Source organism: Pezoporus wallicus, unplaced genomic scaffold (assembly GCF_028554395.1).
Source record: "Pezoporus wallicus isolate ANWC-B61680 ecotype Strahan unplaced genomic scaffold, APGP_CSIRO_Pwel_v1 contig_5908, whole genome shotgun sequence".
Lineage (NCBI taxonomy): Eukaryota > Metazoa > Chordata > Aves > Psittaciformes > Psittacidae > Pezoporus > Pezoporus wallicus.
In genome coordinates this window covers 1,345,333-1,362,579 of record NW_026635282.1, presented here as the reverse complement: position 1 = coordinate 1,362,579, position 17,247 = coordinate 1,345,333, and the positions used below count along the sequence as shown (strand labels likewise).

General features: G+C 41.4%; 2 protein-coding genes across 12 annotated transcripts in view; one reads left to right on the top strand and one right to left on the bottom strand.

The window, feature by feature from the left end:
* MIGA1 (mitoguardin 1) overlaps window positions 1-3,641 on the bottom strand; it is a 40,786-nt gene extending 37,145 nt beyond the window's left edge. The window contains exons 1-2 of one of the 2 annotated variants that reach the window (XM_057416966.1): window positions 3,556-3,641; window positions 2,299-2,469 (exon numbers count right to left, since the gene is read on the bottom strand). In XM_057416966.1, the coding sequence (XP_057272949.1) occupies window positions 2,299-2,397 (99 nt within the window). In that variant the 5' untranslated portion in view covers window positions 2,398-2,469; window positions 3,556-3,641. Of the gene's footprint in view, window positions 1-2,298; window positions 2,470-2,562; window positions 2,700-3,555 lie in introns of those variants that run through there. The other variant, XM_057416958.1, reaches the window with a different exon arrangement.
* Window positions 3,551-17,247, top strand: part of USP33 (ubiquitin specific peptidase 33) — a 44,501-nt gene continuing 30,804 nt past the window's right edge. The window contains exons 1-4 of one of the 10 annotated variants that reach the window (XM_057416880.1): window positions 3,551-3,650; window positions 13,253-13,358; window positions 14,394-14,447; window positions 16,517-16,579. In XM_057416880.1, coding sequence (XP_057272863.1) covers window positions 13,278-13,358; window positions 14,394-14,447; window positions 16,517-16,579 — 198 coding nt within the window. In that variant the 5' untranslated portion in view covers window positions 3,551-3,650; window positions 13,253-13,277. Of the gene's footprint in view, window positions 3,651-3,877; window positions 3,971-12,559; window positions 12,821-13,252; window positions 13,359-14,393; window positions 14,448-15,084; window positions 15,715-16,516; window positions 16,580-17,247 lie in introns of those variants that run through there. The other 9 variants (XM_057416871.1, XR_008973117.1, XM_057416845.1 and 6 more) reach the window with 9 other exon arrangements.

Below are 17,247 nucleotides of genomic sequence, written 5' to 3'. Positions count from 1 at the left end.
GACAATACAGGGCTTCAATTAATTCTCTAACAGCAAAAAAAGTACTGAGAAGAAACTCACCCTTCACAACTAGACTATCACTTGCACTGTGAAAGAGTAAAGATACAAAAGCTAGTATTTGCATGGTGTTTCAATTTGGGAAGATCATGTACTTAAACACATTTCTCTAAAGCTTTTTTGTCTTTTATTATTTCTTGCATTTTATTTTGGATACAGATCAGTCATGGGTTTACAGATGTTTAAATTAGTAAATAAGAATCACATATACAAGCAACTGGAATGAAAAGCCATTAACAAAGTTTATAAAATTCAAAGTTACAAGATATAAAACCAAGAAAAGAGTCATTTAACTGGAAACTAGAGTCCACATTTACAAAATCTTTAGGAAATCCATGCTGCTTGAGAAACAGACTGCTGGGAGAAAACAGTCCTTGGGGCTAATATGGTGTTTCTGAAACACGTTTCCTCATACAAGAGGAGAGCTGGCCACACAGAGTACCACTGCACTCTGGCAGTCACTGGTTGCTGTGCAATTGATTAATACTATCAGAGTTGTGTAATTTAAAGAAGCACTGAAAGTTTTGCTCCGCATGGAGCTCACAATTGACAAGTCAAAACCACTTGAGAGCCCTGTCCTTAGTGGTATTGTATCTTTACTGAGGCTGAAAAACCTAGCACTGTACTCTGCAAGAAGGAAACCCCTGACATGCAGCACAAACACAGAAAAGAGTTAATAACCAAATAACTGAGATTAAAACTTCAAAGTTCAAAAAATTAAATGCTAGAACTAAAGTTTCATAGAACTGTAAATGGATTTTTTTTTAAATTTGTGCCTAAACACATGCTCATGAATAAATTAACAGTGAAATGAAAACCTCTAAGGAGGAAAGCTAATAGATGCTCATAACAGAGTTGCACATGGCATTTTAAAAGGGCATGAATATGATGCAATGTAAAAAAAGAAATCTGTGATCTTGCAGTGAGAATTTCAAAGTAAAAAAAACAAACAGAAAAATGAGAAAATTATCAGATGCAGCCGAGACTCTCATTGTGGTTTTATATGCAGTAAAATTCTGAAAAGCATTTACATGCAAATCTGAAAAATGACATAGCTGGTGTTTACAAGCATCTACTTCAATAAAAATTAAATAGTCAGATTAAAGACATGGGTTTTAAAGGTAAAAGTTTATTAGGAACTGCTAATAGCTATTTTAAAAATTATTAGTGGCATTCCTAATTATAAACAATTTTTTCTTTTAGTTACTTTTGTCAGTGATTCATCATACAAAGAACAGAAAAAAATCTACTGAATCATATTCTGTACAACCAGCTAGAAACTTTTTTTCATCCCATGTATTAAGGCATCAGAATATGGTTCACTCTTCAAGAAATGAGGGATATGACTGAAGACTTAATACTTCATCAAGTAATTCTGACATTTCAGTCTATCATTTATCATGTATGTGGTTAGGCATACACATAGCTGCCTACCTGCCTACTAACACCTCTCTTTGAACCTCTACTACACAACTTACAGCTCCTCCTCCCTGCCTTTGACATGAAGGTGCTCTAGGGACAAATTTTATAATTCCCTGCAGACAAGAAGGATCAGCTTCACAATATTTCCACCTTTTCTCAGCCTTAAATTAAGCTCATAAGGTATTCCTCATCACCTACACTTGAGTTACTGCATTCCATGTTGCTAGTGAAAACTAGCCTGTAATATCAATGAAAGAAAATAAGTCATTTCAGGGCCGTATGTAAAAGGAAATACTATGATTAGTAGAGCCTTAGCATTTTATTTGAAGAAGCTCTTTCTATAAGTCAAATAAACATAGTAACATGCCACTTATCATTCAGATTAATTTGACGAGTGCCAATGGCAACCTAGAAAGTATTTCAGACCACACTCAATACTATTATTCAATATTTAATTATAGTTATGTTTAGTTTTTACACATCTAAAAGCTTCTACAAAAAAAAACCACAAACAAATTGAGGAATTTGGTATTTGATTTGATGAGAGCTATTGTGCTGTTGCAAAATGAAGACACATTGACATTGAAGATAAAGCAATCTCTTCAGTCTGACGTTTGATGATGCACTAAGTGTTTATTAGCAGAAAAAGACAAAAAAAACCCCTGCTTCTGTCAATGCTTTAAATAAACTAAAAATCAATGTATTCTGTACAAATCTAATTCACATGAGGCTCAGAAGAGCAAGTACAACATTACAATTAAAAGAATTAAACTTCTAAATGTACACCAAAAGTGACAATGCTTCAATAATATATATTACCTGGTTGAGAGAATGATACCAGGAAAGGGGAAGATGAAATACCCGTAAGGCTACTATCTTCAGAGAAAATCGTGCCTCAGTAACAGCTTCTTCTGACATGGCTCCTTCTCTCCCATAACCTCATTAAGTGACACTATCTTGAAAACAGCCACAGGTGGTCTCCGGAATACCCTGTCAAATAAAGGATATATACTAAATTATGAAATAAAAGCCCAGATAGCTTTCTTCTACAAGTTTGAATCTCTTAAATAACATGTATATGACTTGTTTGATTGATGTTTCTGACTGGAGATTTGTGCTTCATGAGAAGACAGTGAATTTGCTGATTCAATTTAGGCCCCATTCCTTCACACTGCTCTGTGCAGACACCTGTGCACGTGTAACCAGGATCTACAGAGGACTCAGCCTGCTTTTATCACCTGGCAGTTCACTTATATTCTCTAAATCCATTCATGACAACAATCCCATTTCACTACTGTTGGAAGAACCTGTTTGCCAGCTAAGAGAGTTAAGATCTGAGAGCAGCCTGAAGTTTATCTCATTCAAAAGCCTCATTTTTACTGCAGACACAATGAGGAACAAACACTATACCCTGACATAATCTCCCCCATTAACAGGGACCATTCCCCCTTACTCCCTGATGCTAAGCTTCTGTCCGTAACACCCAAGACCGCAACCGTGGCACGGAGCGAGCTGAAAGCAGAAGGCGGGCCCGCACGCCGAGGGCGCTGGCAGCCCTGCCCACTGGCCATGTCCCTTCCTCTGACCCTGCCAGGCTGCGCTGCCCGGAGCAGCTTCCTGGGGCACAGGAGCCTCCCCCCGCCGCGGGACAAGAACCACGGCCCGGCCGGGCGCGGACGCACAACGGACCCCGCTCCTGCAGCTGGTCCCATTGTGGGCAGGAGCCACCTCCGCCCGGCCCCTCCCCAGGTCCGGCAGCGCCGGCACCGCGGTAGGGACGCCCAAGCCTTGCGGCGCCTCGGGCTGGCGACGGACACTGCCTAGATGGCAGCCCCGCGCGCCCCTCAACCTCCATTCTCACCGCGGCAAAGGCGGACGCACCTTTCCGTGAGCCGAGTCCCGCCCTACAGCTGCCGCCCCCTGTTACCTGCCGAGAGCCGGGGCCGCAAGCAGCGGCCACAGCCCCCCACGGGCCGCTCCCTCCCTCCCCGCACCAGCAGCTGCTCAGAGACCGGCCGGAGATCTGCTTCCGGGCCACCGAGAAGCGGCTAAGGTCGACCGAGAGACAGCCCTTACCGCTGCCACGTGAGGGTGACCCACTCCGCTAGGAGTCCGCGTCGGCCATCTTTACACAGGGCAATCTCCGCCTGCGGACCACCGGGTAAGGCGGGGTGAGAGGCTAGCTCCTCCATCTTTGTGCGGGGCAATGCTCATATGAGCGGCGGAGACGCTGCGTGCAGCCATCTTTGTGCGGGGCGCGTCCTGGCGTTGCTGCGGCTGGTGTCTGTCTGGTCCTCCCTGTGAGGAGGTACTGGCAGAGCCATAGCCTGGGCGCGCAGCTCCTCCAGCACGGCGGCTTTCTGCACTGCCGCGTCGCTGGCGGCTGAGCGCCGCTCCCGGAGGCGGCTCGCCGTCGGTGCGAGCCGCGGGGCTATCTGCGGCCCGTCTTAGCTGTGGGCTCCGCTCACGGTGCATTCTCCCGGCTGCTCCGGTAAGAGGGCGAAAGTCTTGCAGGCGGTGGGGAAGGCGGGTCGCGTCCGGTGTCCGTGAGGGGGTACAGGAGCGCAGCGGGCTCCGCTGTGTCTCAAAGTCCAGGTCGGCTTGGCCCTCTGGGCTTGTTGGCACGGTGATGGCCGCCGGCGGCGGGAGCCTTCTCAGCGGCCGGGGCGCCGCGCTCCCGGAGGGCTGGGCGGGGGCCGGGGCCGGGGCCGTGTGCGGCAGGCTGGGTTGCCTGCCCTGCTGGGCCGCGGGGCGGTGGATCGGTGGTGCTCGGGATGCCCGCTCCGGGTCAGCGGGTCGGCAGGGAGGTTGCTCCGTGCCCTCCCGCTAGCCTGCAGAGGCTGGAGAGCCCGGAGCTGACCTCTGCAAATACCTGCTAAAGCCGAAGCCGTGCGGCTTCAAGGGTACATTTCCGAAAAACAGTTATTTACTTGCAATTTATGCCGTTCCATGAGGTATCTACACGCTTAGATCACCATGTACGAGGGATGAAACAGATTGGAGAAAAGTCTGGAGTCTGGTATAGCACCCAGTGGAAAATCACTGTGGACTTCTGCTTGCGGGCAAAGCCTGGGTTAGGAAAATCCTCTTGCGTCCATAAAGGTCAGCTAATGGGTTTCAGAGCTGGCGTTTAAAGTGGTGGAAGAAAGACATGAATGGACAGTCTATATGCTGTGAAAGGCAGTATAAATTGAAAAATGGCTAACCCTGTAAGAGAATATATCTTTAAGTTCAGTATTTTTTGTATATCCTTTTCTTCTGAAAACAATATTTTGTGACAGGAAAAAAAAAAAACAAACTAAAACCCTCTAATGAAAGTCACTTAGAAAAAAATTGTGTCTTGCTTCAGTGGATAGCTGGTGGTGCCTGAAGAGAAGGACCAGGTGTCTTTCACCAGCTTGCTGAGCATGCTTTTGTCGTTTACTGGGAAATACCAGGTTTTATTCTAAATAGGCAAAATAAGCTTCCTACCAGATTGGTGCTGTCTTTTGAATATGATGCTCTTGTTTAGAGTTGATAGACTTAAAAAAGATAGGAATAGGGAGGGATGGGAGATGAAGATCAAAACCACCTACTGATTAACAGAATGCAACAGAATTCAGTGTGTGAAATTAATCTTAATATTATCTATTATTTTGGGGGGGGTATTGGAACTAGATGATCTTAAGGTCCTTTCCAACTGTAACTATTCTATGATTCTATTTCTTAACCTAAGAAGACTGTTCTCAAGTTTGGCTAAAGTATTACTCATGTGCATTGTTATGCAGAATTAATTTCTGTAATAAATTGTCAATCCAGTAAAGATTTTAAAGAGCAACACAGTTCTTCAGAAAATTGGTAGGAAAATATACAGCTTAAAAACCTGAATATGTAGGTTTGAGGGTGTATCTTCAATGGGCATGTATAGTATGGAGTAAATGCTGGGTTTTTTTTTTCTCTGAATTGTGAAGAATGTCTATATGGTAAGTACTTACTGAAGTTCCAGAGCTCTTTAGTATGCCAAGTAACAACATTGCACCTCTATGTCACTGCTACTTTGTTGCCATAAAATGAATATGGTTGTTAAATTGTTCCAGTGCATACCTTGTAAAATAACTTTGAGTGCAAATAATCCTGAGTTTAGAGTTTATTGGTTTGATACGCTGTTAATTCAGACTTGTACAGACAAAATAATAAAAGCCTGTAATGAAGATACAATTACTGCTTCAGGTAATTGCTGCTTTCACAATAATCCTTCACAATAATCCTTTTATTCTTAAAATAATCTGCCAGCATTTGCTTACTGAACAAAAAAAAAAATGGTCTGTTAAAATGGCTTCATATTAGGGGTATCAGTGGAGTAAGGATATATACTTGTTTATTTCAACAATTGTTGAAATTTTAATTACTGTAACTAGGCAGATAACTTAAAATGTGTTATGCTTTTTTAGGAAATATTATGCTTCCTGCATGAGCCTAAGACCATTTGCGAGATCAGTTGAATTCTTTTAGTGTTTAACGGGATTTTTCTGCATGGATGGTAGATCTTCTATGGTGTGCATCATATAAGTCTTTGATGCTGTGGAATTCTGCTGAGTAATAAATAGGTTGCTGGTCACCTCAATTGCCGAGGTGAGTAGCTCAAGAGAGGACGCCTTCAACACCTGAGCAGGGGGAAGCTCAGCGTCCAGGAGCCTCAACTCAGAGCAGCGGGAGCCTCAAGTCCTCGACTGCTTCTGACGGGAGCAGCTGACTCACAGAGGGCGGAGCCAGGAGGAGGTGCACCAGCCCTGAGTGGTTAAAAACCCGCCCCAGGGAGCGCGGCGAACAGGACGTGGCGCAGCGAGCTGCGATGGTGAGCGCTCGCTCCTGACCAGGGCCCGGTCCGGGAGCTCTGCTCTGGCTACCCCGGCGGTGGCCAGCGTCGACACCCAGACAGAGCCGATGAGAGGGGAGGCTGCAGTGCGGAGCTCGGAGTGTAGAGAGTGCCTGCACTGGTCTGGTGAGGGGAGGGTGCGCAACGGGCAGGGCTGCACTCGGTGAGCTCTGGCAGAGGCCCTCCTGCAGCAGCGGCTGAGCTGCGGGATGCTGTCAATAGACTAAAAGATGTCAGGGAAGCTGAGGGGAAGCAGGACTGTTTGCAACAGGGCCAGACTGTGCAGGGGCTTCAAGCGTCCGTCGTAGCTCATGCAGGAAAGAAGGAGGCCGTTAACCCGGGAAGCTGGGAACTAGTAACAAAAACAAAAAAAAAAAAGGAGGAAGAGGACAATTAAAAGCAAGGGGCTTCCTCCTAATTCTGATGTCCCCCCCCAGAGCAGCTTTGCAGTTCTGCAGGGAGCTAATGAGGAAACACACTTGCATCATGAACAAGCGGCTGATGCACAAGTAAAGAAGATCACTACTGGTGCTGCCAGGAAAAAGCATCGGGTTGTAGTAGTAGGGGACTCTACTTTGAAAGGCACAGAGGCACCCATTTGTTGGCCTGACCCAGTCTTAAGGGAGTTGTGTTGCCTACCAGGGGCTTGGATCAGGGATGTTGCAGAGGGGCTGCGTGGTCTAATAAGCCCCACTGACTATTACTCCTTGTTGTCCACGTGGGTGCTAGTGATATAGATAGCAGTAGCGCGGAGAACATTAAGAAGGACTACAGAGCCCTGGGAGAGGTGGTTAGAGGCTCTGGCGCTCAAATAGTTTTTTCATCAATTCTCCAGGATAAAGGGGAGGACCTTAAAAAGCCTAGGTGGGTTTGACAGGCTAATAAATGGTTAGAATGGTGGTGCCATAGTCAGGGGTTTGGGTATCTAGAACATGGGGCTCAATTTGGGAGGCCAGGTCTACTGGGGGCTGGTGGAGCTGGTTTTGGTAGGAGGATTGCCAGGCTGGTCAAGAAAGCTTTAAACTAGATGTGTTGGGGGAGGGGTACATCATTCCATCCTAACACTCCCAGTCAGTTGCCAGCACCTATAATAAATGCTGGGAGCAATGTAGAGCTATCCCAGCCACTCCAGCCAATGAGCCGGCTTCAGTTGGAGCTCAGCTCAGATGCCTCTATACAAATGCCTGTAGTATGGGGAACAAACAAGAGGAATTAGAGATGTGTGCTCGTCTATGGGGTTATGATATCATTGGTATCACAAAAACATGGTGGGGTGACTCCTATGACTGGAGTGTTGGAATGAAAGGTGACAGGCCAGACAGGGAGGGGAAGTTGCTATTTATGTTAGGGATAGGCTGGAGAGTATGGAACTCTGTCTAGGGACAGGTGAGCAGTCAACAGAGAGTTTGTGGGTCAGGGTTAAAGGGAGAACAGTGATGGGGGTCATTACTGTGGTGATCTGTTACAGACCGCCTGATCAAGAGGACTCTGTGATGAAGCTCTCTATAGACAGGTAGGAGCAACCTTATGCTTGCAGGCCCTTGTCCTCATGGGGGACTTCAACCGTCTGGGAAGCTAGGGACCAGGCTAGGAAAGCTAAGGCCCAGTTAGAATTGAACTTGGCTAGGTATATTAAGGATAACAGGAAGGGATTCTACAGGTACATAGCAAATAAAAAACAGACTAGGGAGAACGTAGGCCCCCTCAGGAAGCTCTCGAGAGAGCTAGCTGCACAGGATTTGGAGAAGGCTGAGGTTCTGAATGACTTTGCCTCAGTCTTCACTGGCAAAGGCTCTGACCATGCTACCCAAGTCTTCGAAGGCAGATGCAGGAACTGTGAGAGTGAAGACCCTAGACCCACCGTAGTAGAGGATCTGGTCTGAGACCATCTTAAGAGCCTAAACATGCACAAGTCCATGGGACCTGATGAAATCCATCCACGGGTCCTGAAGGAGCTGACAAATGAAGTTGCTAAGCCGCTGGCCATCATATTTGAAAAGTCATGGCAGTTGGGTGAAGTTTCCAACGACTGGAAAAAGGGAAATATAACCCCCATTTTCAAGAAGGGGAAAATGGATGACCTGGGAAATTACAGACCAGTCAGTCTCACCTTTGTGCCTGGCAAAATCTTGGAGCAGATTCTCCTGGAAAGCATGCTAAGGCACATGAAAAACAACAAGGTGCTTGGTGACAGCCAGCATGGCTTCACTAAGGGGAAATCCTGCCTGACCAACTTGGTGGCCTTCTATGATGGAAAGGGGTAGAGCAGTTGATGTCATCTACCTGGACTTGCATAAAGCGTTCAACACTGTCCCACACGACATCCTTGTCTCTAAATTGGAGAGACATCAATTTGATGGATGGACCACTCTGTGGATAAAGAACTGGCTGGATGGCCGCACACAGAGAGTTGTGGTCGATGGCTCAATGTCAAGCTGGAGACCAGTGATGAGTAGTGTCCCTAAGGGATCGGTGTTGGGACCAGTCTTGTTTAACATCTTTGTTAGTGACACGGACAGTGGGATTGACTGCACCCTCAGCAAGTTTGCCGATGACACCAAGCTGTGTGGGTCAGTTGATACGCTGGAGGGAAAGAATGCCATCCAGAGGGACCTTGACACGCTTGTGAGGTGGGCTGATGCCAACCTCATGAAGTTTAACCATGCCAAGTGCAAGGTCCTACACCTGGGTCGGAGCAATCCCAGGCACAGCTACAGGTTGGGCAGAGAAGGGATTCAGAGCAGCCCTGGGGAGAAGGACTTGGGGGTCTTGGTCAATGAGAAAATGAACATGAGCTGGCTTCAGTGTGCACTCGCAGCCCAGAAATCCAACCGTATCCTGGGCTGCACCAAAAGGAGCGTGACCAGCAGGTCGAGTGAGGTGACCCTGCCCCTCTGCTCTGCTCTTGTGAGACCTCACCTGGAGTATTGTGTGCAGTTCTGGTGTCCTCAACATAAAAAGGACATGGAACTGTTGGAACAAGTCCAGAGGAGGGCCCCAGGGATGATCAGGGGACTGAAGCACCTCTCGTATGAAGACAGGCTGAGGAAGTTGGGGCTGTTCAGCCTGGAGAAGAGAAGGCTGCATGGAGACCTTATGGCAACCTTCCAGTATCTGAAGGGGGCCTGTAAGGATGCTGGGGAGGGACTCTTCATTAGGGACTGTAGTGACAGGACAAGGGGTAATGGGTTAAAACTTAAACAGGGGGAGTTTAGATTGGTTATAAGGAGGAAGTTCTGTTACTGTGAGGGTGGTGAAGCCCTGGAATGGATTGCCCAAGGAAGCTGTGAATGCTCCATCCCTGGCAGTGTTCAAGGCCAGGTTGGACAAAGCCTTGGCTGACATGGTTTAATGTGAGCTGTCCCTGCCCATGGCAAGGGGGTTGGAACTTGATGATCCTAAGGTCCTTTCCAGCCTTCCAACCCTAACTGTTCTATTATTCTATGATGCTTTAAATTACGGTTCACATTTCTCTGGGGAGAAATTTTTTTTCTTCTTAGTGAATGAAAGAATAAACAGGAACAATCCCTCCCCCTTCCCCCCCCCCCCCCCGCAAACTAAAGTTCAAGATAAGAGTTGCAGGGGTTTTTTTGGCTTTTTTTTTTCCTTTGAAGTATTACTGTTTGTGCATGCACTAAGCAAAAATGTGTTAGAAGTCCTTATTTTGAAGTTGACTACGTAGTATGTATTATGTATATGTATGTATGTAGTGATACTACATATTATGTAATGTAGTATGTATTATAGTAATATAGTGTATATACTGTATATAGTATATAGAGTAATACTACATATTATGAATATGTAGCATTTATTATGTATATATATATGTAGTATGAATATGTATTATAGTTGAATGATGTAGCATGATGCATTGAGATACGTGGGCTGAAACAAACCTTTCAGTGGAGACAAGAGGCTGGCAATAGATTGATGCAACGTTCTCTCCCAGATATATGGGAAGCATTTGATGAGAAGCTTATTGCATGAATACGATAATGAACAGTTAGTGTGAAAACTTGAGAAGTTATATATTCTTGTAAAATTTTTATTCTTCTGTAGATGTCTTCTTTTGGTCAGTGGTAGAAATAGGATATTGGGCTAAATGTACCTTTCATCTGACACAGTAGAGCTGTTAATACGAGGTATCTAGGTACTTTACCAGTACAAACTATCACGTATCACTGGGGGCATGAAATGGGGTTATGCTCCAGCTTCAGAAGAGGAGTATAAAATGGAATGTAAGAGAAACTACAGAAGTAGATTATTTTTAATTACTGAATATGTGAAGAAGCAACTTTTGGATGAGGTCAGTGCAGTGCAGAAGCCTGTGAAAAAGAGAATGTGATAATGAGATACATGGGTAGAGGAAGATAAGCAATCTTTTCAAATAGAGTAGGAATTGGTGAAATGAAGGAAGGGCAAGGAGCAAGGGAGGGGCTTAACTCTGGGCTTGCTAGAATTTACAGAGATGAAGGATGAATCGTGGTTTTGAAATTAATTATACGGTTTAAGACTTTAACATGAAGTTTTACAAAATGTGTTATCACAGCGAAGTATATTAAGCTGCCCGGTCATGGCAGTACACTGAGCTATCACGGTTACTTACAGGGTGGAAAGAAGTGTGTAAAAATTCTGTTAATAGAAAGTGAAAGGCCATTCAGCTTTGCCAGTGTAGTAACATATAAAGAATCAGTAACATTAAGTAGATTTCTGCAAGGGATGTTCTGCCATATGGACAGGGATAGGGACCACATCTGTGGGGCACGAGTTTCATCATGTTTTGGTCTTTCTCATCATTATTATGAGAAGCGAGATGCAGACTGCACCAATAAACAGAATCTGGTATGAGCAGAAGTCCTGTGGTTGGGTTTGTTCAGCACTGCAGGTCTGGATTTGTGTAGTTCCAGGTGTGAAAAGTAGCTATTAAATACAAATCTGGTAGCATGAGGTAAAGTCTTCATTCATTGCTTTGTAGTACTTGCAATAATGCAGTCGGAAAGCTTCTTATATGGAAAAAAGAAGTAAGCCTAAAGCTTTCCTAATCCATTGTACAAGTCTTCTTAAAGCCCTTGTGTTAAATCAGCATTAATTCACACTGAATTTTTTTCAAGGTTGTCAGGGCTTTATTTGAAACTCCCTTGTACATATTTAATGTTTTAACAGACCTTGCAAAATGCAAAAAAAGAAACATGCATTCATGTTTCCATTTCTGTTCAGAAAAGGAGCTTTACAGTTCAGAGCAGCATGCTAATGTGACTGAAGTTGAGGAAGTTTGGCCTGAAAAAAAATGTAGTTTTTGTATTTGAAATGTCTTTCACATAGATTACGCATGGACACTGAACGGAGGAAATACTTCTCCATCTGCAGCGTGTATTTGAGTAATGCTTTCTAAATGTCATACCGCTGGTCCAGGAAGAGAATTTAGACCTCATCTTGAAAAAAATACTGAATTATTAATTTACTGTAGTATTTCCAGTCTTGTGAGATAAGTTCTTTAATATTTTATTGAACAGCTGTCAACATGATACTCAAAAACACTGAAAGATACACACACACATACTTGAGTATATATATATTTCTGTATAATGCACAAGATTATATATATATTTTAATAAATATATTTAAGTATATAGATGCAGTTACATACATGCATATCTATAATAAATGATGGAAAGTATTGCATATTACTCCTGTACAAATAATACACAATACTTCTATATTATTTGTAAAGGGATGTTTATAGGAATAATATAGACTATTTATACATATACAGGCACATATATAAAAATCCCCATTTGATGGCCAAAGGGAACTGAAATGACTCTTGATTTAAAGCTATCTTATTGCAAGGCAATGAAAGCAAAAGACCAAGTCAAAGATAAACTGAATGTTTACTGGGAAGCGTGTCTGAGATATCTAGTAGGCAAAATTTGGTTTCCCACATGCTGTCAAAGCCCCATGTTACTTAATAATCAAAGGCGTTACTGGTCATACAGTGGAAAGAGCAAACCTAAACCTGCCAAAGCAAGCAGGTGAAGTGGAAAAGGGTGCTGATAATGGCACTAAAGGCTGCGAATAGATCATGGAGTGTGCTTCACTAAGTTAAGATGGAAGTTTAGGTGCAAGTTCTGATAAAAGAATGATAGATTGAACAGATAATAATTGATCAAAGAAAGCTTAAGATTCCTTGGGATTTAGAGAGATTGAGGTATCAGTAATTAAGTGATAAAACGAACAAAGTTCTTGGAAGGTTCTTATCTGCATGTGACAACTGGAGTATTTATACAAAGACAGTGTTACCGAGTTCTGTGTTTTCTTTCTGTAAAGCATCATGGCTTTCTGTGCAACTATCAAAATGGTAATGACAAAGTGACTGTATTTAGCATTCTTTTTCTGATAAGTTTCTGTGTCTGCCTCAGAGGCCTTGTATGGAGAGGGAGGACTCAAACAAAAGAAGAGCTCACCCAGTGTTCAGTGCTACATGTGAGTTGCAAGTTTCAGTTTGCTTTTGATATATCATATACCTGAGTATAGACTGTCTTTGTAAATAAATAAAAAAGCAAGATAAAGTTTCCTTCTCCTTTGACAAACAAGTAATGCATTTTAGCCCTCACAGCTTCAGCACCCTTCAGAAGTGTTGCATAAGATCTCAGGAAGTTAAATAATTAATCCAGACCAGCTTTGCTCCACTCAGGGGATTTAGAAGTCAGCTGTGTTTAATTTGAACTATTGGATTATTTTACTGCTAATGAAGGTATTTATACTAACTTACTTTAAAAAGGCGCATTCTTTTAAAAGTTTTGTGTATGTTGCATGTTAGATATCAAATATTGCTGCCTACTGTAAGGATTGGGCTTTACCCGTTCTTTCTTCTGTTGACAAGTGTTTCTCTGCTCTTGCAAATCTTGTCTATAGGATCATAGAAAATACAGCTTCTAAAATGTCATCACCCAGCAGCAATTGCCCACACTTGGAATCAGTTGGTGAAATAACAAAAGAGGAGTTGATACAGAAATCTCATGTGAGTTACAGCAGCTTACTTTCTTCCTAACACAGTTAACTCTGGTCACTTATTTTAGCTACATATCTTGTCATGTATTATTAGTTATAAGATGCATTGAAGTGTTAACCACTGATAAAATATTCTGTACTAGAATAGTGAGGTTTAAATGAAGTGCAGGAAGAATTATGGTCTTAATAAAACTGAAAAAATATTTTTCAGTACTTATCTGTCCCAGCAGTGTTTTCCAGAGCAAGTAATGTTTTAATGAAACTACTAGTTAAGAGTTAGCATAACAGCAAGATGAACTTTATTTTCAGATACTGATGTATCAGTTATTTGGAATGTTAATGTAATGTAGTATAACTGATTTCGCTCCAAGTAGAAACCCTAACAAAGAAATTGATGCTTAAATTTTTGTTGGACAACATTTCACTTTTTGATGGAGGAGCCACAGTTTGAGAAACTGCCCCTCCCTGAACTCTTGGTTTCCAGCTAGTATTAATAAATGGAACAATTAAAGATCTTGTAACCCGTTTTAGTAGCTGGGAGGTGTCCATGGTGTTAAATTTCTTGATCTGAAAAGTGTAACAGTGAATTTGCTGCCGAGGGGTATAGCATTTCTCTAATGTTGCATCTTTTTTTGTAAAGCTTTGCAGGTAGTGTTGACTTTCTCCAAACGGAAATACACAGTTGTTACAAGTTCTATCACTGTCATTTCTTTTTATAATAAATTTATGGGAAAGACCAGTTTTGATTTTTTGTTTTAATTTTTTATCATAATGTGGTATGATATATGCTTATGCTTTATTTAGAAGAACAATTTTGGGTTTAAAATGAAAACTCAGATCTAAATTGTTAGTAGAAAAATATGCTCATCTTAAGATTATGAAGCAACCCAAAAATTGTGCTGGCTATCAATACATCATTTGTTTTGTCTTTAAATTATTCAGCTGGTACTGAGCTTCCAGTGTTTTTTCTTCTTTTGTCTAGAAGTCATGGCTTACTGTGAAGGTAAATTAAATAATACTTTGCTTGTGTGTGTAACTTTACTAGGGCACTTGTCAGGACTGTAAAGTCAGAGGACCCAACCTTTGGGCGTGCTTAGAGGTAAGTTGTTCTTTTCTATAGTAGGATCCTTTTCTAGTAATCTGTGGATAAAGTTGGTAGTATTTTTTTTTTTTAAGAAAACAACTATAATGAAGTTCTTTAGTTTCTTCAAGTTATTATTTAAAAGCAAAACCTGTTCTGCAGTTCTTTATTTTTGAAATTATGTACCCTCTGTCAGGTACCTATTCCTTGTAGTTTAACAATAGTGAGTAATGTTTAAGGTTTCTTCCTGAGTTACAATATTTTTTAGCTCTTTAAAAACCAGAAAAATATATTTACTCTTTTCTCCATGTATGTAGATCTTAAGAATAATATATTATTCTGAAACAAATTTTAGTGTATTTTTCTGTAAGTCTCTTAGCATTTGTAGTAATAATATCTAGCAATAAATGTTGATTTTTTTTTTAGCATAAACATACATTCTGACTTCTGTATTCTTAATCAAAACAAAGAAAAACCCACCTTATTTTAAAACTTGTAGAAGTTTATATAAACATTCTTCAAACTCTGTATGTTTGTTTTTTTTTACAGTCTTTACAATGGATATAGTTCTTTAGTTCTTATTGAAATAAGCTTTTGTCTTATGCTTCTTGCTGTCTACAAAACATGTAGTTTTCAGTGTATTAAAAAAAAAGCTCTGAAAATGTTGCTTCTGATTGATATCAACAGGAAAATATGTAGCTAATTTATTTTGTGAATGTCTCGCAAGTTCTTCAGACATACAGCTGTTTCCAGAGACTGAAATTCTGCTCTCATAGGCTTGACTTAATACATTGGCAACTACTGTCTAAGTTGTGCCATGAAGATTTCTAGGCTGAGATGCCAACCTTTATGTGTATGCATGAGGATTTTTAAAAATCTACTTCATTAGTTTCCTTTTAATGGAATTTGGTAACAGTTAGGAGATCAGATTATATTGCTCCTTTTATGAATAAGACATAGAAATGAAAGAGGAAGGAACCAGTGTTTAATGTGTATTTCTTAGATGTCTTGAAGTTTTTAATTACATACAATAAATCTCTTGGGAGTAGGAAGAGGTGTTCAGGAATGCATCAACCTGACAGGTGGGGAAACAGTGTGAAGCTTAAAACATATTTTGTATTTCTCGCTTAGAGCTCTTAAACTGTTACTGAAAAACTCAGTTTCATACCAACATTTCCATAGGAGAGTTTTGTAATTGCAGTAGGACACTTAGTGTCATGCTGTGATATATCTCCTCTTGGATGAATTGGCATCTTGTCTTCACCTTTTTCATTAGAAAAATATGGTGAGATCCCAGCATGTTAATTATCTGTAATTTAACAAATATCTGTGGTTATTTAATATAGAAAATTGACTGTGTTCAGCTGCTATTTGATTGTATAAATTAACATGCTTAATTATACAGATAACATGCTGTACCCTCCTGATTGTCTTGACTCATGCAAATGAGGAATTAATGAAAATTGCCTGAAGATTGGCAGCTGCAAGATTCCACACTCAACTCAGCCAAATATGTTTTGCAATTAGCACAATTAAAATCAACAATTATTTTGCATGTTATAATTAGAATGTAGTAAGTATTTAACCATATAGTGCTGCAAATGTATCTATAGGTGAAAAAACTAATAAATGTGAAGTAATACTTTGAAATACAGGCCCTGCAGATAGGGGCTTACAGGCATGTTTGTATGAATGTGTCATGTTTGAGGCTGTTGCAATTCAGTATTTTAGAAACTGGGCTAACTTTATATTTTCTGTAACCATCGCTATCAAATCATGAATTATAACAAATATGTGTTGACTTTAATGCGAATAAATATATCAAATGGGCCAAAAATTATATTCCAAACACATTAAACATCTAACACCACCCATCGGTGAGAGGAGTTGAGTTAAATCTTGCAGCATTCTTAGTTGCTTTAGGTGATATTTAACACTTTGCGTGCATGTCTCTTGGTTTGCATAGGACTCTGCAAGTTTGAAATATGAATGAATTTTTTAAAGGGTTTGGCAGTATATTCCTATTCTGTAAGCCTGTTTGACAACACTTTTTAATTCTGTGTATTTCCTCATACCTTACTCAACAGAACAGATGTACATACGTTGGCTGTGGTGAATCCTATGTTGATCACAGTACTACTCATTCCCAGGTATGTACATTAGTTAGTAACAGTTACTTGAAGCAGTGAAGTAAGAGTTAGAGAACTTTTTTACTCATTTTGGTGAAGTCAATAACATGTGTAAATGTAACTGGAAGCTTGATTTGTTATCAAAGTTGTTCGTCTATAAAAGCAGGTCTTGCTAATGTAGGAGCATGTGTGTTTACAGTCTTTTTTGCAGCTGCATAATTATGTAATTCTGACATTGTACTCTGTAAAAACATGGTGAAAATTAGAAAAGCAACAACAATTAGTGATGACTTTCAAGATGCATAGGCAAAAGATTTCTTGAGTACTTCCACTTATATGAAGTATTTCACTTTTCAGTCTAACTTTTTACAGTTGTGGCTGCCTTATAGAAGGCAGTTGGATTAATGAAGATGAGAGCTGAACAGGTGTAATGAAGTATAAATTACCAGAAACAGGTGCTTTGTTTCTGTGTTATGTTTCCTGTTCCAGTGGCTACAGATGAAGAAACTGTAGACTGAGCCAGGCATGTCCTTTCCTGCTATTCCCCGATTTTTTTGATCCAGCTTGGTAGAAGCAGTGGAGTGTGTGCTCTAAGCTCCCCAGCCTGTCAAATTCTAGCAAGGTTGGACAGCTTGAGTGCATCTGTTTGGGTCTTAAAATCACTGTCTGTTCTGTGCACACACATGTAC